Source organism: Coregonus clupeaformis, chromosome 35 (genome assembly GCF_020615455.1).
Source record: "Coregonus clupeaformis isolate EN_2021a chromosome 35, ASM2061545v1, whole genome shotgun sequence".
NCBI classification, from domain to species: domain Eukaryota; kingdom Metazoa; phylum Chordata; class Actinopteri; order Salmoniformes; family Salmonidae; genus Coregonus; species Coregonus clupeaformis.
The window spans coordinates 22159529-22185022 of NC_059226.1; the positions used below are offsets into that span (position 1 = coordinate 22159529).

Genomic DNA, 25494 nt, shown 5'->3' on the forward strand with positions numbered 1-25494 from the left:
AGGCCCTGCAGCCCCCAGTATCACTCCTACTCCCCAGGAGCTATCATTTGTTGACTTCTGTAACTGTAAAAGCCTTGGTTTTCTGCACGTAAATATCAGAAGCCTCCTTCCTAAGTTTGAGTTATTCACTGCGTTAGCACACTCCGCCAACCCTGATGTTCTAGCAGTGTCTGAATCCTGGCTTAGGAAGGCCACCAAAAATTCTGAAATGTCCATCCCCAACTATAACATTTTCCGTCTAGATAGAACTGCCAAAGGGGGTGGAGTTAGCCTGCAGAGCTCTATCATACTATCCAGGTCTGTGCCCAAACAGTTTGAGCTTCTACTTCTAAAAATCCACCTTTCCAGAAATAAATCTCACTGTTGCCGCTTGCTACAGACCCCCCTCAGCCCCCAGCTGTGCCCTGGACACCATATGTGAATTGATTGCCCCCCATCTATCCTCAGAGTTCGTACTGCTTGGTGACCTAAATTGGGATATGCTTAACACCCCGGCCATCCTACAATCTAAACTAGATGCCCTCAATCTCACACAAATTATCAACGAACCTACCAGGTACAACCCTAAATCCGTAAACATGGGTACCCTCATAGATATCATCCTGACTAACTTACCCTCTAAATACACCTCCGCTGTCTTCAACCAGGATCTCAGAGATCACTGCCTTATTGCCTGCGTCCGTAACGGGTCCGCGGTCAAACGACCACCCCTCATCACTGTCAAACGCTCCCAAAAAACACTTCAGCGAGCAGGCCTTCCTAATTGACCTGGCCCAGGTATCCTGGATGGATATAGATGTCATTCCGTCAGTAGAGGATGCCTGGTTGTTCTTTAAAAGTAATTTCCTCTCAATCTTAAATAAACATGCCCCATTCAAAAAAATACAGAACTAAGAACAGATATAGCCCCTGGTTCTCCTCAGACTTGACTGCCCTTGACCAGCACAAAAACATCCTGTGGCGTACTGCATTAGCATCAAATAGCCCCCGCGATATGCAACTTTTCATGGAAGTTAGGAACCAATATACACAAGCAGTTAGGAAAGCAAAGGCTAACTTTTTCAAACAGAAATTTGCATCCTGTACCACTAACTCCAAAAAGTTTTGGGACACTGTAAAGTCCATGGAAAATAAGAGCACTTCCTCCCAGCTTCCCACTGCACTGAGGCTAGGAAACACTATCACCACCGATAAATCTACAATAAACGAGAATTTCAACAAGCATTTTGCTACGGCTGGCCACGCTTTCCACCTGGCTACCACTACCCCGGCCACCAGCTCTGCACCCTCCGCTGCAACTTGCCCATGCCCCCCCCCGATTCTCCTTCACACAAATCCAGACAGCTGATGTTCTGAAAGAGCTGCAAAATCTGGACCCCTACAAATCATCTGGGCTAGACAATCTGGACCCTTTCTTTCTAAAACTAGCCGCCGAAATTGTCGCAACCCCTATTACTAGCCTGTTCAACCTCTCTTTCGTAACGTCTGAGATCCCCAGAGATTGGAAAGCTGCCGCGGTCATCCCCCTCTTCAAAGGGGGTGACACTCTAGATCCAAACTGTTACAGACCCATATCCATCCTGCCCTGCCTTTCAAAAAGTTTTTGAAAGCCAAGTTAACAAACAGATCACCGACCATTTCGAATCCCACCGTACCTTCTCCGCTATGCAATCCGGTTTCGAGCTGGTCATGGGTGCACTTCAGCCACGCTCAAGGTCCTAAACGATATTATAACCGCGATCGATAATAGACAGTACTGTGCAGCCGTTTTCATTGACCTGGCCAAGGCTTTCGACTCTGTCAACCACCGCATTCTTATTGGCAGACTAAATAGCCTTGGTTTCTCAAATGACTGCCTCGCCTGGTTCACCAACTACTTCTCAGATAGAGTTCAATGTGTCAAATCGGAGGGCCTGTTGTCTGGACCTATGGCAGTCTCTATGGGGGTGCCACAGGGTTCAATTCTTGGGCCGACTCTTTTCTCTGTGTATATCAATGACGTCGCTCTTGCTGCTGGTGACTCTCAGATCCACCTCTACGCAGACGACACCATTTTGTATACATCTGGCCCTTCATTGGACACTGTGTTAACAAACCTCCAAACGAGCTTCAATGCCATACAACACTCCTTCAGTAGCCTCCAACTGCTCTTAAACACTAGTAAAACTAAATGCATGCTCTTCAACCGAACGCTGCTTGCACCTGCCCACCTGACTAGAATCACTACTCTCGACGGGTCTGACCTAAAGTATGTGGACAACTACAAATACCTAGGTGTCTGGTTAGACTGTAAACTCTCCTTCCAGACTCACATTAAGAATCTCCAATCCAAAGTTAAATCTAGAATCGGTTTCCTATTTCGCAACAAAGCCTCCTTCACTCATGCTGCCAAACATGCCCTCGTAAAACTGACTATCCTACCGATCCTTGACTTCGGCGATGTCATTTACAAAATAGCCTCCAACACTCTACTCAGCAAATTGGATGTAGTCTATCACAGTGCCATCCGTTTTGTCTCCAAAGCCCCATATACTACCCACCACTGTGACCTGTACGCTCTTGTTGGCTGGTCCTCACTACATATTCGTCGCCAAACCCACTGGCTCCAGGCCATCTATAAATCACTGCTAGGCAAATCCCCGCCTTATCTTAGCTCATTGGTCACCATAGCAACACCCACCCGTAGTATGCGCTCCAGCAGGTATATCTCACTGGTCATCCCCAAAGCCAACACCTCCTTTGGCCGCCATTCCTTCCAGTTCTCTGCTGCCAATGACTGGAACAAATTGCAAAAATCTCTGAAGCTGGAGACTCTTATCTCCCCTCACTAACTTTAAGCATCAGTTGTCAGAGCACCTTACCGATCACTGCACCTGTACACAGCCCATCTGAAATTAGCCCGCCCAACTACCTCATCCCTATATTGTTATTTATTTTGCTCATTTGTACCCCAGTATCTCTATTTGCACATCATCTCTTGCACATCCATCATTCCAGTGTTAATACTAATTGTAATTATTTTGCACTATAGCCTATTTATTGCCTTACCTCCATAACTTGCTACATTTGCACACACTGTATATATACTTATTTCTGTTGTATTTTTGACTTTGTTTTGTTTTACCCCATATGTAACTCTGTTGTTGTTTGTATCGCACTGCTTTGCTTTATCTTGGCCAGGTCGCAGTTGTAAATGAGAACTTGTTCTCAACTGGCTTACCTGGTTAAATAAAGGTGAAATAAAAAATAAAATAAAAAATTAAACGTGGCTGGGTCTTTCAGCATGACAATGATCCCAAACACCGCCCGGGCAACGAAGGAGTGGCTTCGTAAGAAGCATTTCAAGGTCCTGGAGTGGCCTAGCCAGTCTCCAGATCTCAACCCCATAGAAAATCTTTGGAGGGAGTTGAAAGTCCGTGTTGCCCAGCGACAGCCCCAAAACATCACTGCTCTAGAGGAGATCTGCATGGAGGAATGGGCCAAAATACCAGCAACAGTGTGTGAAAACCTTGTGAAGACTTACAGAAAATGTTTGACCTGTGTCATTGCCAACAAAGGGTATATAACAAAGTATTGAGAAACTTTTGTTATTGACCAAATACTTATTTTCCACCATAATTTGCAAATAAATTCATTAAAAATCCTACAATGTGATTTTCTGGAGAAAAATATTCTCATTTTGTCTGTCATAGTTGACATGTACCTATGATGAAAATTACAGGCCTCTCTCATCTTTTTAAGTGGGAGAACTTGCACAATTGGTGGCTGACTAAATACTTTTTTCCCCCACTGTATTTAGCATGACGCTTCCTTGACTAGAACACTGATGTTACACATAATTCAGACGGCAGTAAAGCACATTTCCGCATATGACCAAATTTAAATGGTTTAGTTTACCATTTCATACAAATCTACATGTTTTACAAAGAAAAACAAACATGTAGTCTGAGGGTTATACGTTTATATTCGTAGCTACATCCATCGTAATAAGAAATGGATGACAATCGTGGTCATGTCAACTCGTTGTATTCTTTCCCTATGACTGATTGGTGGCACAGTGTGCTAAAACAGTTGGCTCATAGTTCAATGGTTGTTAGTTCTAATCCTACATGTGGCAGATATAAAATTAAATAATCCTTTATTTTCAATATTCATCCCGTGCCCACACTTCTAATTTTGAAAAGTGAAAGCATACCTGTGAGAGGGGTTGCCCTGGTAGTAGTTGTAGGTTTTTATGCAGTACCCAAGACCAATCTGTTAGTTAATTTGATCATTGGAAAAAGAGCTACTGCATAAATATTGCGGGTTGGATTGAATTGAGCCCCATATCTTAATTTTCAAGGTGGTGATTGCACTTTTTTTTCTCCAACACAGTACCGCAATAAATGTGAGTCCATGTTAGATTTTTTTTTTTTATGCCCCATGGGGGATTCAAACTTACTCCGCAAGTGACACTAGATGTCAGGAACTCGCCACCTTACCACTGAGCTAACAGTCCATATTGGTTCGCAATGCACACAAAGTATTCTTTAGTGAGAAAATGTTGGGATCAGGTACCACTATGTTTACCCACCCCCAAAATGAATATTTATGAGCAATTTCCCCCCCACACACCATTTCTCACCTGAATGCATTTTTTGAATATATGAAGGGGTTGGGCAAAGGCTGAAATTGGGGTTACATCCCTGATAGCTGCAATGCCACTGTTTCTACTTATTTATTTGACACACAGCATTACACGAGTTATTCTCTCATAGTTACCTTGGTGTTACGCTTATGATAACATGTTTCCTTAGTGATCTTGCGCTCCTCTCTCTCTCCGTTCTCCAGTCAGTTGATGCCAGACGGGTTGGGCATGGGGGGCATGGGCAACCTGCCTGGCGCCAACCCTCTCTCCGCCTCGGGGGTGAGGAAGACGTGGCACGAGCACGTCACTCAGGACCTACGCACCCACCTGGTGCACAAACTGTAAGTACCACCAAGACGCTTGCATTCCCTCCCTTCAATGTTTTCTCTCCTCGATGACCATTAATCTATCAGGGTTATATAGGTGGGCAACCCACATTGCTTTGCCACCATAGGGCTAAGGGTATAGGAGTTGGACCATTTGGGATTGGACCATTTGTGTTCACTTACCTAGCCCGTTCAGATCTGTGTTATGAAAGGAAATAAAATGTTCAGATTATTGAGACACATTGAGGTTGCCACTCTCTACTCCAACTCACTTTTTAATTCTCCCTTTATACTTTCCCTCCACCATCCCTTCTTCGCCATGTCCTCCTGCAGAGTACAAGCCATATTCCCCACACCAGACCCCGCAGCACTGAAGGACCGGCGGATGGAGAACCTGGTGGCGTACGCTAGGAAGGTGGAAGGGGATATGTACGAGTCTGCCAACAGCAGGGTAACTAACTCAAGGTGGAGGGGGACATGTACCAGTCTGCAGGGTAATGAACTCCAGTGGAGGCTGCTGAGGGGAGGACGGCTCATAATAATGGCTGGAACAGAGTAAATGGAATGGCATCAAACACCTGGAAATCATATGTTTGATGTATTTGATACGATTCCGCTCCAGCCATTACCACGAGCCCGTCCTCCCCAATTAATGTGCCACCAACCTCCAGTGATGAACTCACTACTCCCAACTGCTTGAATCGCCAACATAGACTGCATCCCAATCTCCACACTTCTCCCGTAGTGTGCACTTTAAGTAGCTGATATAACATGCAATAAAGTAAACAAAATATATACTGAATAAAAATATACAGTGGGGAGAACAAGTATTTGATACACTGCCGATTTTGCAGGTTTTCCTACTTACAAAGCATGTAGAGGTCTGTAATTTTTATCATAGGTACACTTCAACTGTGAGAGACGGAATCTAAAACAAAAATCCAGAAAATCACATTGTATGATTTTTAAGTAATTCATTTGCATTTTATTGCATGACATAAGTATTTGATACATCAGAAAAGCAGAACTCAATATTTGGTACAGAAACCTTTGTTTGCAATTACAGAGATCATACGTTTCCTGTAGGTCTTGACCAGGTTTGCACACACTGCAGCAGGGATTTTGGCCCACTCCTCCATACAGACCTTCTCCAGATCCTTCAGGTTTCGGGGCTGTCGCTGGGCAATATGGACTTTCAGCTCCCTCCAAAGATTTTATATTGGGTTCAGGTCTGGAGACTGGCCAGGCCACTCCAGGACCTTGAGATGCTTCTTACGGAGCCACTCCTTAGTTGCCCTGGCTGTGTGTTTTGGGTCGTTGTCATGCTGGAAGACCCAGCCACGACCCATCTTCAATGCTCTTACTGAGGGAAGGAGGTTGTTGGCCAAGATCTCGCGATACATGGCCCCATCCATCCTCTCTTCAATACGGTGCAGTCGTCCTGTCCCCTTTGCAGAAAAGCATCCCCAAAGAATGATGTTTCCACCTCCATGCTTCACGGTTGGGATGGTGTTCTTGTACTCATCCTTCTTCTTACTCCAAACACAGCGAGTAGAGTTTAGACCAAAAAGCTCTATTTTTGTCTCATCAGACCACATGACCTTGTCCCATTCCTCCTCTGGATCATCCAGATGGTCATTGGCAAACTTCAGACGGGCCTGGACATGCGCTGGCTTGAGCAGGGGAACCTTGCGTGCGCTGCAGGATTTTAATCCATGACGGCGTAGTGTGTTACTAATGGTTTTCTTTGAGACTGTGGTCCCAGCTCTCTTCAGGTCATTGACCAGGTCCTGCCGTGTAGTTCTGGGCTGATCCCTCACCTTCCTCATGATCATTGATGCCCCACGAGGTGAGATCTTGCATGGAGCCCCAGACCGAGGGTGATTGACCGTCATCTTGAACTTCTTCCATTTTCTAATAATTGCGCCAACAATTGTTGCCTTCTCACCAAGCTGCTTGCCTATTGTCCTGTAGCCCATCCCAGCCTTGTGCAGGTCTACAATTTTATCCCTGATGTCCTTACACAGCTCTCTGGTCTTGGCCATTGTGGAGAGGTTGGAGTCTGTTTGATTGAGTGTGTGGACAGGTGTCTTTTATACAGGTAACGAGTTCAAACAGGTGCAGTTAATACAGGCAATGAGTTGAGAACAGGAGGGCTTCTTAAAGAAAAACGAACAGGTCTGTGAGAGCCGGAATTCTTACTGGTTGGTAGGTGATCAAATACTTATGTCATGCAATAAAATGCAAATTAATTACTTAAAAATCATACAATGTGATTTTCTGGATTTTTGTTTTAGATTCAGTCTCTCACAGTTGAAGTGTACCTATGATAAAAATTACAGACCTCTACATGCTTTGTAAGTAGGAAAACCTGCAAAATTGGCAGTGTATCAAATACTTGTTCTCCCCACTGTAAATGCAACATGCAACAATCTCAACAATTTTACGGAGTTACAGTTCATATAAGGAAATCAGTCAATTGAAATAAATTCATTAGGCCCTAATCTATGGATTTCACATGACTGAGCAGGGGTGCAGCCATGGGAGCCAGGCCCACCTACTGGGGAGCCAGGCACAGCCAATCAGAATGAGTTTTTCCCCACAAAAGGGCTTTATTACAGACAGAAATATTATTATAGACAGAAATACTCCTCAGTTTCATCAGCTTTCCGGGTGGCTGGTCTCAGACAGTCCCGCAGGTGACGAAGCCGGATGTGGAGGTCCTGGGCTGGCGTGGTTACACGTGGTCTGCGGTTGTGAGGACGGTTGGACGTACTGTCAAATTCTCTAAAACGACGGTGGAGGCGGTTTATGGTCGAGAAATAAACATTAAATTCTCTGGCAACAGCTCTGGTGGACATTCCTGCAGTCAGCATGCCAATTGCACGATCCCTCAAATCTTCAGACATCTGTGGCATTGTGTTGTGTGACAAAACTGCACATTTTAGTGGCCTTTTATTGTCCACAGCACAAGGTGGACCTGTGTAATGATCATGCTGTTTAATCAGCTTCTTGATATGCCACACCTGTCAGGTGGATGGATTATCTTGGCAAAGGACAAATGCTCACTAACAGGGATGTAAACACATTTGTGCACAACATTTGAGAAAAATAAGCTTTTTGTGCATATAGAACATTTCTGGGATCTTTTATTTCAGCTCATGAAACATGGGACCAACACTTTACATGTTTATATTTTTGTTAAGTATACGTTATTTCTAATCTCATGTTGTCAATTCCTGCAGGACGAGTATTACCACTTCCTGGCGGAGAAGATCTATAAGATCCAGAAGGAGTTGGAGGAGAAGAGGCGCTCGCGGCTCCAGAAGCAGCCTGGCCCCATGGCAGGGGGGGGGCCGGGGGCCCAGCATCAGCCAGGCATGGCCCCTCAGCCCAACTCCATGGGTCCTGGCCAGTCCCCACGGCCAGCCAGTGAGTACCCTCCTCCCTGGACCTATGGAGACCCCTCTATTGAAGGAGGGAGCAACATAATCACTTACGTTTATTATCATCTTATTACCATGTATGGGGCAAACCCTTCATTTTTTTCATTTAGTCATGCATTGATGTTAATGGGAGACTAAGTGGACATTTGACTTAAGTGAAAGTTAGCATTTGGCCCTATAACAGGATAATGATATGTTTGTTTAAAGTAGGTGTTTGAGGCGGTAGTTGGCTAATTTGGATGCTTTGGTATATGACATGTTGACCACATCTCATCCCTCTCGTCGTCCTCTCTTTCAGATGGATCTGTGCCTATGCCCAACGTGCCAAATCAGATCATGCCCCGCATGCAGCTGTCTCAAGGTACCAGGCCTTCTCCTGCACTTCAACATTTGTTTCTCATTCTTTCATCCAGACACAGTCAACTGCACACTGACTGTCAGCCCCCCTGATGGCCAGTTGCTTTAGATACTATAATCACACGCAAATAGTTTAAATGGTTTATTCAGCAACTGTTTCTCCATAAATGTTTATTTAGATCATTACAGCCAGTGTTTCCCCTGTATTCATTTAAAAAGCTAAAAGAATGAAACAAATATAATAAACAATTAATTTTGAAGTACTTTTGGGATGGCTGAATTACCGACCGGGCTCACGTGGCACATGCCCAGGGGCCCCGATTTTTGCATAAGAACACAGAATTAGCCATAGCAAAATTGAGTAGAATTGCGGGAAATTTGCTTTCACACTGCAACATTTTCTGTCAGCTCCATGACCGAATGTGTAGATTAGCCGAGAAAAATTGCTTAACATTTATTTCAAAACTTTATTGGCTCCATGGGGGAAAAAAGTAGCCCCTTTTTGATCCAGCTAATAAAACATCTGCCTGATAATACGATATGGTGCCATGTATAGGCTATGGTAAAAGAGTCAGCCCTAAAAGTATTTTTTACCAATATGTTATTGGGCTCATTTCTGGGGGGATTATAGATAGATAGATGATTTTGGAGTAGAATGTATTTTTAAAGTCCCCGTAAATGACCTCAGTCATTCTACCCCAAAAAAATATCCTGGGGGGGCATGCCCTGTGACCTCCCGCCACCACGCCCCCAAAAAATATATAGGGGAAACACTGACAGCAAATGAACAAGTTTGTGAAAAGTTATGACTTAGCTCCAAACTGGCTCAGTGACTCCTTCACCTGCTCATCAGAGCATAGGGTAATTAATGTCAACATCTCAGAGTATTGTAGACACCACTAGTCCTGTGTGTGCTGAATGTGTGTGTGTGTGCACTCTATGTTTGTGTGTGCGTGTCTCCTCTCCCACATAGGTATCAATCAGTTCAACCCCATGGCGATGCAGAACGTGCAGATGTCCCAGGCGCCCATGGGGGCCCGCGCTGCCTCGCCCATGAACCACTCGCAGCAGATGAACATGAGCTCTGTCCCAGCGGTGAGACCTCCATGCTCCCTCTATGCCCCTGCTAACTCTTTCCTACTGTATCTCCTTCCTTCCCTTTCTTCTCTCCTCTTCTCTCCTCCTCTCACTCCCTCTCCCCGTCTCTCCATTTCTCTCTCCCCCCGTCTCCCCTTCGCACTCTTTGTCTCAGTCTCTCCATTAGAAGACAACAACCCTGTTTTAACTCCCATCCTTCTCCACTACAGTGTCTATGGAAAGTCTACACCTTGAACTTTTAAAACATTTTTGCTGCCTTAAAATTAAATCTAAAAAGGGATTCAATTAGATTTTTTTCCTACAGATCTACACAACCTACTCCACATTTTCAAAGTGAAAAACTTTACAACTCGCTGAAAAATAAAACTCTCCCATGGTTAGGTTTTAAGAAAACTGAGGCGAGTTTTCCTCTTAACTTTTTACCTGGGCTTTGCGCCTTTCATATTTGTTTTGATCCTGACAAACTCCCATGCATACCCATAACATGATGCTGCAACCACAATACTTAAAAATGGAGAGGGTTTCACTCTGTTGTATTGGATTTGACCCAACCCTGTAGTTTTTCATTTAGGCCAAAAAGTGTATTTATTTGCCGTGTTGTCTTTCAATATTATTTAACAGCATTGTTTGATTTGGATGATTTGGAGTGGATTTTTTAACACAGGCTTCTTTTCACTTTGTCATACAGGCCAGTAATATGGAGTGAATCCAATGTTGTTGATCCCTTTGTACTTTCAAATATTGTGGTGGCAGCATCATTTTATGGGTAATGCTTATTACCAGCAGGGACTGGGGATTTTTTTTTTGGGGGGGGGTGTAGATCAGCGTAATATTGCAGATAGATTGTAACTTCCATCAATGTAATTGTCTGCATCACTTCCAATCCCCCATGTTTTTTATTTCTATATATATATATATATATATATATATATATATATATATATATATATATATATATATATACACACACACACATACATACATATCCTTTAAAAAAAATATATATATTCCCCTTTATTACTTTCCAACCCCGCCACCCTTTCCCTACTTGGAGTAAACTAGTGAACAACACTGGGGAGTTTGTTAGGATCAAGATAAATATGAAAGGCGCAAAGACCAGTTAAAAGGTTAGAACTCACATCAGTCTTCTGAAAACCTAACCCTGGGGATAGGGTTGTCCCTGGGATAGGGACAATTACACACGTTTATGCAAAAGACCCACCAAAATGGCTTTCCAAGAGTGTTCCTGAGTGGTGTAGTCTGTCCTGAATTAAATCTGCTTTAAAAAATCTGAGACAAGGTTTGAATATTGCTGTCTATCAACGATTCACATATGTTGTAGCTTAGACCCTACTTTACGTCATCACGTTTGTGTTGTGCCCACCATCGGTTGAGACACAACATGCTGTTGAATACAAGGTGGGTGTCATTTCAATCATAGAAATATAATTCATAGAATGGACCTATCCCTTCAGACCACTGCAATTTAGCTGGTACACCATTGAAATTTAAATTGTATTGAAATTCTAACTTCTAATTACTACCACAAAAATTGTGGCCAGTCCAGCCACCGTCGAATGTCGACTTAAATGGTCATGTCTATTCTATTATCTATATTTCTATTATTTCAATAGGTTTCCTATGGAGGATTTGACAGTATAATGTAAAACAACATTCACATTCAAGTCAACGTTCTCTGATGTGTGGACCTCCAACTGTCTTTGTGGTACAATTTAAAAAGTTGAAATTTCAATTTGATTCCCATTTTAGTACATTTATCAGCCAAAACATGACACCCACCCTGTATTTAAGACCATGTTGTGTTTCAACCGATGGCGGGCACAACACAAAAATCTCTGATAATGTAAAATAGGGTCTAAGCTACAACGTGAATATGAAAATAAATTGGAGTTTAAGCGTTTTTAGGTAATTGACGTTTAAGGTTTCAGAAAATATATTATAAAAACCACTTTTTACAAATAAATTATAAAATAGTTTGATAACCTTGTTTGTAAGCTTTTAAATTATATCAATCTCAACCGTTTATCTTTTCCAGTGATGAAGACATGGATGTCTCATGCTATGGTGGGGTATGCAAAATAGGTGAACTTTGAGCAACTTTATCTCTTGAATGTTTTGGCATTCAGGTCCAAAATGTCACTTTTTGAGCACTTCTACAATGGGCAAATATGTATGGAAGGTTTCTTTCAAATCAAAAGGAGTGCCGTCAAAAAATAAATACATTCAAATAAATGTAAACTGTAGACTCTTTGTTTCTACTGGGAAAGTGGTTGAGCATTGTATATGTCTTAAATGAGTTGGGTTGGATTTTTACTGTTTATGGTTTTGTACCATTTAATGTTCCTCTACTTGTGGTTGTTGACGCCTCTCTGCCTTCTGGTTTTTAATCAGCACACTGTTTATTAGTTTATTATGCCCAGGCCTTTCATAAGGACTATTGTCTTGGTGGTGTGTGTGTGTTATTGTATCCCATTCAGACCTGGGTTTAAATACTTTTCTAAATCTTTCAAATACTTTGAGCATTTGCATTAGCCTGCCTGGAGTAACAGATGGGTGGGGTTTGCACTTTTGTGACTATTCTATTGGTTCCATTTCACCAGGTAACCTCAATCAAGCACAGCCTAAGTAAAAAGAATGTTTTCATATTATTTGAACCCAGTTCTGATCCCATTTAGATGCATAGTTTGTTATTCTTGGCAAGGGCTCAATGTAGAGAGAGAGGTTTCCTCCATATAACGTGTGTTTGTGTGTTCTTTTCTCCTTTCCCCAGATGGGCATGTCCCCGTCCAGGATGCCCCAGGTGCAAGGCATGATGGGACAGCACGCCAACAGCATGGTGGGACAGACAGCCAATCAGAGCCAGTTCATGCCCCAGAGCCAGTTCTCCCCCAACACCGCCCCTGGCGGGGGCATGAATATGAACAACGTGGGCTCCCTCGGCCAGCCGCAAGCACAGGCAGCTGTCACTCAGGTGAGGAGGGAAAGACACACACACAGATGGGGCTAGTAATCTGTTGCATTGATCATCTCTGCTGTTGGTTTGGTCATATTTGAAGAAGCTGAGTATGGGTTGTATGGGTTCATGGTTGTCAATATAAGTGTAGTGTTAGAATATGTATGTGTCTGAGTGGGTAGGTTTGTAACAGAGTGTGCGTATGTGTGTGAATATGTAATGGTAGATAGAACTCTAACTGTAACTTCTGTATTTCCCCCCCATCCAGCAGCAGAACTCTAACCTGTCCCTGGGCCCCCAGCCCCCCCTGCCCCGCGCCACCCCTCCGCCCAACGCCTCCGCTAACCTGCAGCAGCTCCAGCATCCCCACTCCCACCCACCCCCCCAGGCTCAGCCTTCACCGTCCTCCACCCCCCACCCACGTCCCCCAGCGGCGCCCCCCGCCCGGCCCCCCTCGACCCTGGGCATGCAGTCCCCTGCCGCCCCCTCTCAGCCGCTCACGCCCCTGCAGCATCAGCAGCCGGGGACCCCCAGCCAGACGCAGCAGCACCCCAGCACGCCGGTAAAACACCTGCTTAGGATCCACAACACTCTTTTTTTTATAGGGACGTCTTCCTGACCTGGTGAACTGACGAGGAGAACTCATGTTATATCCTTTCACTAGGGCCAAGAGTGTTTCCTGGTTAGATCATATAGTCAGGAAATAAATAAACAGATGCTCTTTTTAAAGCACACTTTGTTACTATCAAAGCACCTCAGTGTTCTCATGCAGCTTTTCCACATTTTAAAAGGTATATTGAAGGAACAGCATGCTTGGAGTGATACTAAAGGTTTATTAAGCAGGCGTTTATTTCACATGCCAGCTCTTAATGACTTGTTGTGCCAGTCAACAGTTATAGCCAGCACCCAGCCTTTGCTTTGAAGCGATAATATTAAATATCTCTAATTTTTCCCCTCTAGCTGTCCCAGACGCCAGCCAGTATAGATAACCGCATGCCCACCCCAGGCTCGGTGGCAGAGGTCCACTCCCAACAGGCCCCGCCAGACATGGCCCAAACAGAGCCCAAAGACGAGGAGGACGACGAGGACGATGACTGTGGCTCGGGGAAAAAGCAGCCCAGCGACTTCAAAATGGAGGTGAGAACTTAAACTTGTAGTCCTAGAATCAATATTGACTACAAGACTCTTGACCAACCAGAGCCTTCTATTTATATGTACAGTATGAATGCACGTGCTCTTGATTGAAATGTTCAAATTCATATGAACTCATCTTGTTTATCTGGTACTGTGGCCTCCGTTGCCCTCCATCTTTCTAAATGTAGTGTCCTACAGATTTGTTTAAGTGCACCCTCTAAATGTAGCTGTGCCCCATAGCAGGATGAAGACACAAAAGACACCAAACCCTTCACGGTCAAGAAGGAGGAGCCAGACGGGGCGGGGCCTAAGCAGGAGCCAATGGAGACGAAGGAGGAGAAGAAGCCGGAGATTAAGAAGGAACCCGAGGAGGAGGGCGGGGCCAACGGCTCGGCAGCATCCACCTCCCCCACCCAGAACCGCAAAAAAAGTGAGGACCTGGTTTTGTGTAAAACTAGCCGGGGCCAGGAGTTTTTCCTATTTTTTTCTGACTAGTAGTTTTTCCACAGCTGGTCCTATCTTATTGCATCTCTGGCCTCAGTTATGTTAGTCCTCACCTTTGCCCTGTTTAGTTTAGTTTATTAGGATCCCAATTAGCTACTGCACATGCAGCAGCTACTCTTCCTGGGGTCCACATAAAACATACAAATACATGACAAAGTACAGAACAGTAATAGACAAGAACAACAGAAGATATTACATTACATTCAAAATAAAAATAAAATAAGAGTTGTATATTGGAAAGACGCCAGGAGACAACAAAAATACTATTTACACACTATTCATACATATTCTTATATACAGTTAAAGAGATCTTTAGAAAGAGGAGAGGCGATGTGATACAATATGTTGTGTGTTTTTTAAAGCTAAACTTGCTTTTTGCCTGCGTAACCTCCACTATGAGACTGCTTTATGCATAACTGAGCGGCGCATTAAATCTGTTTTTGGTTTGGGTACCGTGAAGAAACCCATAGTGGTGTGACTGGTGTGGTATGTATGTCTGTTTTGAAGTGTATGCAATAGATTATACAAGTGGTTAGGCATTTTCAACACACAAATGTTTCTTAAAAAGTCTAGAATTAGTACATTTCTCCTCAACCCTCAACCATGAAAGACTATCATGCATGTTGTTGATATTTGTTCTGTGTGTGCTGCTCTGTTCTGAGCCAGCTGCAACTTTGCTAGGTTTTTCTTTGCTGCACTTGACCATATTACCGGACAGTAATCAAGATGGGACAAGATCAGAGGCTGAACAACTAGTACAGTTGATCTTTGTGTCAAAAACACAGAACATCTTTTTATAAGACATGCCTCTCTCCCCATCTTCACAACAATTTGTCAATATGTTTTGACCATGACAATGGACCCTGTGAAGACACTGAAGCGTTCTGAACGTCACAGATAGAACTAGAATAAATAGAGCTTTCACGATGCCCTGTTTCCACATGACAGATTATATTTTTGTTCTACATGATACATTTCTATGTTCTACGTGATCGATCTGAATAGAGCCCTGACTGCTCTGTCCTCCCTGCAGTCTTTAAGCCAGAGGAGCTGCGCCAGGCCCTGATGCCCACACTAGAGGCCCTCTACAGACAGGACCCAGAGTCTCTGCCCTTCAGACAGCCTGTCGACCCTATGCTGCTGAGCATCCCCGTGAGTACAAACGCATGCGCACACTGCATACACACACACACACACACACACACACACACAGTATGTACACACACTGCATGTATACACACTTAGATAGTCGTTCACCCTGAGAGTCTCTCTTGATTGGCTATGCCTAGTCATGTATTGATATGAAAACAAATGACAAATCTTTAAATTGATTGACTCGTTACTCAATTCTATACAGATTTCATAGCTATGTGCCGAGGCTCAATAAGAATTAAGGATCTCTCTCATCCATGTCCATATCATTCTGGTCAGTGAAACAATGCAAATTCGAATGATGCTGACGATCAATATCAGTTAAGCTCTCTCTCATAAACAGATTTCATTGATTGTACTGAAGCTTGATAGTGAATGATAAAGCACTCTCATAACCATGTAATTCTTGTCAAGACACAATGCAACGCTGATTCCTGTGACTGTACTGTCAATATCACTTAGCTCTCTTCTAACCATTCCCCTCCACCCCCCCAGGACTACTTTGACATAGTGAAGAAACCTATGGACCTGTCCACTATAAAGCGTAAGCTGGACACAGGTCAGTACCAGGAACCCTGGCAGTACGTGGAAGACATCTGGGTCATGTTCAACAACGCCTGGATCTACAACCGCAAGACGTCCCGCGTCTACAAGTACTGCTCCAAGCTGGCCGAGGTGTTTGAGCTGGAGATAGACCCCGTCATGGTCAGCCTGGGGTACTGCTGCGGCAGGAAGGTGAGACGGAAAGGGAGGGAAGGAGGAGGGATGTTGGTGGAGGAAAGCGAAGGAGTAGAGCGGGAGGTTAGAGGTGTTTGAGCTGGAGATAGACCCCGTCATGGTCAGCCTGGGGTACTGCTGCGGCAGGAAGGTGAGACTGAGGGAGTAGAGGAAGGGAGGCTACAAGTTTTGTGATCTGGAGAAACTCCGATCTAACTGTAGGTTATCATTAGGGTCAGGAGAAACTCTCAGCTCTAACTATCTGTAGGTTATCATTAGGGTCAGGAGAAACTCTCAGCTCTAACTATCTGTAGGTTATCATTAGGGTCAGGAGAAACTCTCAGCTCTAACTATCTGTAGGTTATCATTAGGGCCAGGAGAAACTCTCAGCTCTAACGATCTGTAGGTTATCATTAGGGCCAGGAGAAACTCTCAGCTCTAACTATCTGTAGGTTATCATTAGGGCCAGGAGAAACTCTCAGCTCTAACTATCTGTAGGTTATCATTAGGGCCAGGAGAAACTCTCAGCTCTAACTATCTGTAGGTTATCATTAGGGCCAGGAGAAACTCTCAGCTCTAACTATCTGTAGGTTATCATTAGGGCCAGGAGAAACTCTCAGCTCTAACTATCTGTAGGTTATCGTTTTTACTGGGTAACATTAACATTGACCTACGGCGGTCCTTACAAAGATTTGAACACTTGACTTGACATGATTAACGTTTTGACTCCCTGTGGCACTTGTGACACTGAGGGTGATTCCCAAATGGCACCCTATTCCCTATGTAGTGCACTATACCCAATGGGCCCTGGTCAAAAGTAGTGCACTTCATAGGGAATAGAGTTCCATTTGGGATGCATGCCTGGGACTATGCATACCAGTGAAAGGAGAACTTTCAGAGGAACACTAGGGTTTAATTCGGGGGAATCTGTCGACAGGTCTGACCTGGCTGAATGCTAAACAGTGTAGAAGTAGAATGGACCTAACAATGTCTCAACAACAGTGTCTCCACTAACCCTTTCTCCCTGTGCTCCTCCACAGTATGAGTTCTCACCCCAGACCCTCTGCTGCTATGGCAAGCAGCTGTGCACCATCTCCAGAGACGGCACCTACTACAGCTACCAGAACAGGTAAGACCACACGCCGGGGGGGTATGGAGGTGAGTGGGGGGAGGAAAGAGAGAGAGGGTGGTAAGTAGGCAGGACTGGTGCTACTGAGAAGGAAAGGGGGAGATGAGGAGAGAGAAGGGGAATAGGATTGTGCTCTCACAGCATATTGTAATGTTAGTTTAGGTACATGAAAAACAATGAATATTTATGATGAGAGTATTCTAAGATGGTATTTCACCAGAGGGGTTTGGTACATACTATATACTGGAAGTGTTACATGGTGTTAAACGGAGTGTAGCCTACATAGACAGGATCTTAGGTTTCCCTGTAAGCCCTATGTGTTGCAATATCAGCAGCACTGCTCCCCCTGCTGTTCACAAATTGCTAATGCACTTCACTAGCCCCAAATATTGCATCCATTCCGATGCATTGCAGTTGCATGTAGTACAGTTATTCTCAACTCAGCGCAATGAGGCTAGTTAGGGTTAACTACTCTATCCCATCTGGAAGCAAGTTGGTGCATTTTACCCAAATTTAAGAAGTAATTTCAACAAAAAGTGTTCTTATGAAAAGGTGACAAGGAGAGGTGTTCCATATGTCTGTGATGTGTTCTGGGTGCTTCCCCCTCTCTCCCCTACATCACCAGAGCTGGCATTCACTCTAACAGTCTCTCCCAACTGACATGATTATCATATCATATGCCTGCTGCGTGTTACTAAAGCTTTATGTGGAGAAGTAGTCGAACTTAGTAGTTCAGCAAATTAAAATTGACTAATGATTTACTTTGCTCATATAAATATTACTGTTATTACCGTCAACATAGTTAGCATTCCTGTGTTATTTCATTATGCTTGTGTGTGAATGACTGTCATGACCGTTCCCATGGTGACTAACGTTTTCTACCTTCACTCTGCTTGTCTCTGTCCTCTTGTCTCTGTCCGCTGCCTGTGTTATGCTGTTCCGTTCTACCATCCATTCTGCCACCCTGCCACCCGTATGCTGGTTTGCCAACTTTCCCTGTGCTTCTGCCATTGTGTGTGCCCGCTCCAGCTCACCCAAATATGGCCTTGTTGCCGACAGGTATCACTTCTGTGAGAAGTGCTTCAACGAGATCCAGGGCAACAGCGTCACCCTGGGAGACGACCCGGCACAGCCACAGACGTAAGTTTGTTGTGGAATCTGTGGTAAAGTTTTTGTCAATACATTGAAAAACACAGGGAAACAATACTGGGTTTGATTCGGATTAGTTTCGTAGGTGTTTTTGACGACATTCTGGGGCGAATCCTAACTTTCACTTAACTTGAATTTTCACTTAGTCTCCCATTGATATCGATGCATGACTAAATTAACATTTTGTTAGTGGAAGTAACCGTCTTTAAGTCTCCACTGATTCCATCTTTCCCTAGTGAATATCCTTAGTCCATAATGACTATAAATACTGGTCCGGAAGTGGTAGACTAAGCTAATTATAGTCAAATCTGTATTCATATGAGTGGGCTGCATGTTTAGAGTATCAGAACTGATTCTATCTGGTCACCCGTTGTCTCTCCATCCTCCAGTATGATCTCTAAAGACCAGTTTGAAAAAAAGAAGAACGACATGTTGGATCCAGAACCGTGAGTATTTGTGTACCTGAACCTTAACGTCTCAACCTGTTTACGTTTGATGGGCTTTTAGCCCTTTTCATTCTGCTTTAAAGCTTCTAAATCCGTTGGCTTTGAGACATCATGGTATTGAGTAGACAGTACAGTATGCATCACAGTATTGGATTTATTTGGACCATTTAAAAACACAAGTCAGCCACACAAGTTGATACACTGCATTTCAAATCATTGAGGATGAAAGTATTGTCCTGAGAGGAGAAATCTGTGCCAAACAAAGAAATTAAAGTAAATAACCATTGATGGTGAATAGTGTATGGGCCTTGTCTCTTGCACTTCTCCCTCGCTTTTTCCGTTCAATCACAGAGCATAAGATGACCGCCCCAAGTACATGGGCAACGGTGAAAATTCTAATTTACATTTTATGTAACTGGCTGCATTACTATCAGTCACTGACATTTACCACTGTACATTTTTAAAGGGGTGTATATCAAGGTTCGGGGTCAATTCCATTTCAATTGCGAATTTAATGAATTGAAGTCACTTCCTTAATTGACCCAACTCTTGTACATACAGTTATCCAGTGTAACAGTATTTTGTCTCATGCCCATATGTCAGTCATCTGTTGCATCTATTGCCCGCTCTGCAAAATCTGTGCAACAATAAAGTGTCTTCTTGGAGACTGAGGTGTTGGTGTCCCTTCTCTGACCAGCCTTCTCTCTCTCTTTCCTCACACAGGTTTGTTGAATGTAAAGACTGTGGACGGAAGATGCACCAGATCTGTGTGCTGCATTATGATGTCATCTGGCCATCGGGGTAAGCCTTGTTCCCTTTTCTCATTTATTAAATTTTTTATTTTACCTTTATTTAACTAGGCAAGTCAATTAATAACATTCTTATTTACAATGACGGCCTACACCGGCCAAACCCGGACGACGCTGGGCCAATTGTGCACCGCCCTATGGGACTCCCAATCACGGCCGGTTGTGATACAGCCTTGAATCAAACCAGGGGGTCTGTAGTGACGCCTCAAGCACTGAGATGCAGTGCCTTAGACCGCTGCGCCACTCGGGAGCTCATGTACCCCTTAACAGACTAACACCCCTATATGTCTTCTGATCAGTGTTGATGATATGCTTCAACAAGCTATTTGACATTTCCACTTATCTTTCCCTCAGCTTCATTTGCGACAACTGTCTGAAGAAGTCCGGTAAGACGAGAAAGGATAACAAGTTTGCAGCCAAAAGTAAGTTTGAGTGTGTGTTGAATAATTGTGGTGATCTGAGTGGATCCACCATTGTATAGGTGATATGTATGTGTGATCAGAGTTATTTCAGTAACTCGTGATGAGGACGTGAGTTTTGATATGACCTGCAACTGTATAACCTGTAAGACAACTAAAGTATTTGATGGCATCTGTCTCGCAGGGCTACAGACGACGAGGTTGGGAATGTACATCGAGGACCGGGTGAATAAGTACTTGAAGAGGCAGAACCATCCTGAGGCCGGGGAGGTGTTTGTTCGGGTGGTGGCCAGCTCCGACAAAAATGTTGAGATCAAACCTGGCATGAAATCTAGGTAAGGAAGGACTGCAGCTGGTACAACAGTGAAATGGACCCTCATCAATACTTTTAAAAACATTTTATTGGACATGAGGTTGAGAAAGATGATTATTATAATAAAGTTGTCTTCCAAGAGTTGCTCCAATATGTTTCTCATCTTCAGTTTGCTCCTTTGTTCATGCACCTTGGTTGGAAAGGGATGGAGCGGTAGTGTTCTTGATAGTGCTGAGGAGTTTCTGTGGCAGAAGGAGTCTACACCGTTAATGATGAGTGATGTTCCATGTGGTTGTGGATGTGGTGATTTCTCCCTTACTAGTAAAAGCACTATATAAATCTGTTTAACTCACTCATTAATTGATTAGCTGTGTTTGTCTCCTCAGGTTCGTGGACTCGGGTGAAATGCAGGAGACCTTCCCTTACAGAACCAAAGCACTTTTTGCGTTTGAGGAGATTGACGGCGTGGACGTGTGTTTCTTCGGCATGCACGTCCAGGAGTACGGCTCCGAGTGCGCCTTCCCCAACACCAGGTAAACACTTTATAACCTAGTAATAACACAACATAATACACTCCTTCCCCAACACCAGGTAAACACTTTATAACCTAGTAATAACACAACATAATACACTCCTTCCCCAACACCAGGTAAACACTTTATAACCTAGTAATAACACAACATAATACACTCCTTCCCCAACACCAGGTAAACACTTTATAACCTAGTAATAACACAACATAATACACTCCTTCCCCAACACCAGGTAAACACTTTATAACCTAGTAATAACACAACATAATACACTCCTTCCCCAACACCAGGTAAACACTTTATAACCTAGTAATAACACAACATAATACACTTCTTAAAATACACTTAACAGTAATACACTCCTTCCCCAACACCAGGTAACTAACACTTCAGAACGAGGAGGAGGAGGATGGTGATAATATATGTAGTATTCTTTTAAAGAGTAGAGTATATACTGTTCTGAACAGTAGCCTATGTAATTGAGTATTGGAAGACTTAAGAGTGCAAGGCTTGCGATTCTCTGCAAAGGGGACCAGCTTAGCTATAGTTGCCAGTGTAACACACCTAGTTAACCAGGTTAGCTATAGTTATCAGTAGCTATGTTTCCATGAACTTGTCCAGAGATTTTTAGACATTAAGATAGTTTGCATAGAAAATAAATGTGACAATTGCATGCTACGGTGCGTTTCCATTTAACTATCTTGTCGATTAAAAACAGCTATATGTAATGACGTCACACCCCCCAAATAAATATGTTTTTGCAAAAGTCTACAGCGTAGAATAAAAATTAAGTGGTTGAAGTGTTTCCATTACCCATTTAGGCAAATTGCGCATTAGACCTAATATATTGGCGACAGCCTGTAGCCTATGCTCTCCCACATATGTTTCATGTCTCAGGTAGCCCGCAAAAGCCAGCATGACTAATATTTGCCATATTCTAATAATTTGCATGTGCCTACGTATCGCCATGGTGAAACTTGGACTCCTGTAGATCTGAAATAATTGGATGGTGGAACTTGCCAGCCAACCAGAAAGCAAGGCAAAGCAATTCAGGCATTGTTGAAAGTCAGGACAATCCTTATACTAGAATTTTTTTATTTTGCAAGCAGGAGGCATTTATAGTTAAATGTGGAGTTGAGCTTTAATTATGTGATGACATCGTTATTCGATCATCATCTTTTCGGAAAAAACAGTTTCCATCATTTGTCGCAATAAAGAAAGTTTGACAAAATAAAATTCCACCCTTGTCGAACGTATCAAAATGTTGTCGATCTTTAGGAAATGTATCCTATATTTGCAGTTTCCATTACACATTCCGCAAAGTTTTTTTTGTTGCAACATTTATTTTGTTGAATAAACCTGGGTCAATGGAAACCTGCCTAGTGACACACCTAGTTAACCAGGTTAGCTGTAGTTATCAGTGTAACACACCTAGTTAACCAGGTTAGCTGTAGTTATCAGTGTAACACACCTAGTTAACCAGGTTAGCTGTAGTTATCAGTGTAACACACCTAGTTAACCAGGTTAGCTATAGTTATCAGTGTAACACACCTAGTTAACCAGGTTAGCTGTAGTTATCAGCGTAACACACCTAGTGTTTCTCCTTGTCTTCTCTCCAGACGGGTTTACATATCGTATCTGGACAGTATTCACTTCTTCAAGCCCCGGGCGTTGAGGACGGCAGTCTACCACGAGATCTTGATAGGGTATCTGGAGTATGTCAAGAAACTCGGGTAGGTTTTCAATACCAGGGACAAACACCCCTATTCAATCATCACATTGCATTTCCATCTTAAAATACATATTGGGCTGGTTTCCTGGACACAGATTAAGCCTAGTTCTGGACTAAAAAGCACTTTCAGTGGAGAATATTCCAATGAACATGCTTCTTAGTCCAGGACTAGGATTAATTTATGTCTGGAAAACCATCCCAGTGTGTGTCCAGGCAAGTTTAGGAATAACTAAATCTCGATTACATACTCATATTGCAATAATTTCTTAACGAAGAATATTCCCAAGATATTTGTCTCAGTACCTTGAAATACGTGATGTTGAACCTAAAAGCCGTCTTCTCCCTCCCTGGTCCCGTGCAGGTATGTGTATGGTCATATCTGGGCGTGCCCCCCCAGTGAAGGGGACGACTACATCTTCCACTGCCACCCGCAGGACCAGAAGATCCCCAAGCCCAAGAGGCTGCAGGAGTGGTACAGGAAGATGCTGGAGAAGGCCTTCGCAGAGAGGATCCTACATGATTTCAAGGTGAGACAAGAAGGGGACCCTGGCTGTGTTCATGAGGCGCCAAACAGAAGGCAAAGGATCGAAACTCTGAGGGACTCGTCTAGACTTGATACAATAAGAAATTGTCTTTTATAATGGTTTCTGTCATGGACCCATGCTTACTTTTCTTATTAAATGCTGTTTGAGTGTGGCATTATCCCGCACCATCACCCCCATCTGTACAGTCTAAGTAACAGGCGTCGTCTCTGTCTTCTCCAGGACATTTTCAAGCAGGCCACGGAGGACCGTATTACCAGTGCCAACGAGATGCCCTACTTCGAAGGCGACTTCTGGCCCAACGTGCTGGAGGAAAGCATCAAGGAGCTGGAGCAGGAGGAGGAGGAGAGGAAGAAGGAGGAGAACGTGGCCTCCTGCGAGACCCCCGAGGTAAGACTGAGTGCTGACAGGGAGTGCTTTGTACGATGGAGGGGTGGACCCAATCCGACCCCTAGACACCATGTCCTATGAATTTGTAGAGGTTTCAGAGGATTTCATTGGTGTAAGCAGTACGGCGAAAACTTCTACCTATCAGAGGAGAGGGCAGATTATGTTTTCTGATCCAGTGTCAGATTTCTGTCCTCCTGTCTGTAGGATTTAAACGCATTCGTCAGCTACTTGGTCAAAACATGTCACCGACCTGTTCTTTTTTTTTGCCATTTATTTATGGCCATGTGTCCTCCATCGCCTCTCTGTTAAGAGTGTTGTCTCTCTCCCTCCCTCCCTCTCTCTCTCTCATCAGCACACTGCCGACAGCAAAAACGCCAAGAAGAAGAACAGTAAGAAGACCAATAAAAACAAGGGCAGCGTGAGCCGAGCCAATAAGAAGAAGCCCGGCATGCCCAATGTAGCCAACGACCTGTCCCAGAAGCTCTACTCCACCCTGGAGAAACACAAGGAGGTAGGCATCACTCACTCACTCCACCTACTCCTATAACACTGCTGTTGTATTCTGTTCATACAGTCTGTGGTTGTAGTGGGGGAAATACTCTGTAAAGCCCTGTTACCTTCCTCATCTCTTACTCCTTTAGTTCAGTTGATCACAGTTTTTTAAGGACTTCTGTGGTCACAGTATCTGTAGAGGCTCTGATCCAATATTCACACTAGCATACCACTTAGATTGAAGCAATGCATTGAACATTCATTCTAACTGGTGTACTTGTCTGATTATCTGATGACTCGTGTCTCCCTCTCTCTCTACCTCCCTCTCCACCCTCTCCCTCAGGTGTTCTTTGTGATCCACCTGCACGCGGGACCCTCGGTCAACACCCTCCCCCCCATCATGGACCCAGACCCTCTGCTGACCTGCGACCTGATGGACGGCCGCGACGCCTTCCTCACCCTGGCCCGGGACAAGCACTGGGAGTTCAGCTCTCTGCGGAGGTGCAAGTGGAGCACCATGTGTATGTTGGTGGAGCTGCACAACCAGGGCCAGGACCGCTTCGTCTACACCTGCAACGAGTGTAAACACCACGTGGAGACACGCTGGCACTGCACCGTCTGCGAGGTAAGCCATGGGGCGATAGTGCCCATTCATCACACATGCACCAACACACGCTCTTACAGAATGTAATACATGTATTTTGTCAGTTAGATTTTTGAAAACTAGAAGCAAAGAATGTACTTTATTGTATGTTTATTTCACTTTAAAATGTTGCATTTAGGAAGTATATTACTTTTTGGCTGTTTTTAGACATTGATATAGTGTACTCTGTCACACATTGCACTTGTATGTTGCTAATATTTCACTCTGAAAAAGTTAACTTAGAGCATCATTTATTATAAGTTTATTCAAAGTATATGTTAACGTTGGGGCAGGTATTATGCAAATTAGACAGTGTGGGAATTCTGGGGGAACATGCTCCTGCAAGATAATCGATAAGTTGGCAAATTATTTTAAAGATCCAATGCAGCCGTTTTGATCTCTATCAAATAATTTCTGGGTAACAATGAAGTACCTTTCTGTGGTTTGTTTTCAATTTAAATGGTCAAAAATTTCAAAATAAAGGTTCTTAGCAAAGAGCAATTTCTCAAGCAGGAATTTTGCTAAGACTGTCTGGGAGTGGTTTGAGTGGGGAGGGTGAAAC

At 43.7% G+C, this 25494-nt stretch overlaps 1 protein-coding gene across 1 annotated transcript in view; it reads left to right on the plus strand.

Annotated features, from left to right (window-relative positions):
- Positions 1-25494, plus strand: part of LOC121551798 (CREB-binding protein-like) — a 73962-nt gene that overhangs the window by 44590 nt on the left and 3878 nt on the right. Inside the window, exons 8-30 of the mRNA XM_045211160.1 lie at positions 4831-4968; positions 5287-5404; positions 8199-8385; positions 8698-8760; positions 9730-9851; positions 12646-12846; positions 13097-13390; positions 13789-13965; positions 14203-14392; positions 15500-15618; positions 16114-16353; positions 17376-17464; positions 18524-18604; positions 19003-19059; positions 19783-19860; positions 20223-20290; positions 20472-20622; positions 20987-21133; positions 22753-22866; positions 23227-23392; positions 23630-23797; positions 24150-24308; positions 24633-24914. Coding sequence (XP_045067095.1) covers positions 4831-4968; positions 5287-5404; positions 8199-8385; positions 8698-8760; positions 9730-9851; positions 12646-12846; positions 13097-13390; positions 13789-13965; positions 14203-14392; positions 15500-15618; positions 16114-16353; positions 17376-17464; positions 18524-18604; positions 19003-19059; positions 19783-19860; positions 20223-20290; positions 20472-20622; positions 20987-21133; positions 22753-22866; positions 23227-23392; positions 23630-23797; positions 24150-24308; positions 24633-24914 — 3409 coding nt within the window. The remainder of the gene's footprint in view (positions 1-4830; positions 4969-5286; positions 5405-8198; positions 8386-8697; positions 8761-9729; positions 9852-12645; positions 12847-13096; positions 13391-13788; positions 13966-14202; positions 14393-15499; positions 15619-16113; positions 16354-17375; positions 17465-18523; positions 18605-19002; positions 19060-19782; positions 19861-20222; positions 20291-20471; positions 20623-20986; positions 21134-22752; positions 22867-23226; positions 23393-23629; positions 23798-24149; positions 24309-24632; positions 24915-25494) is intronic.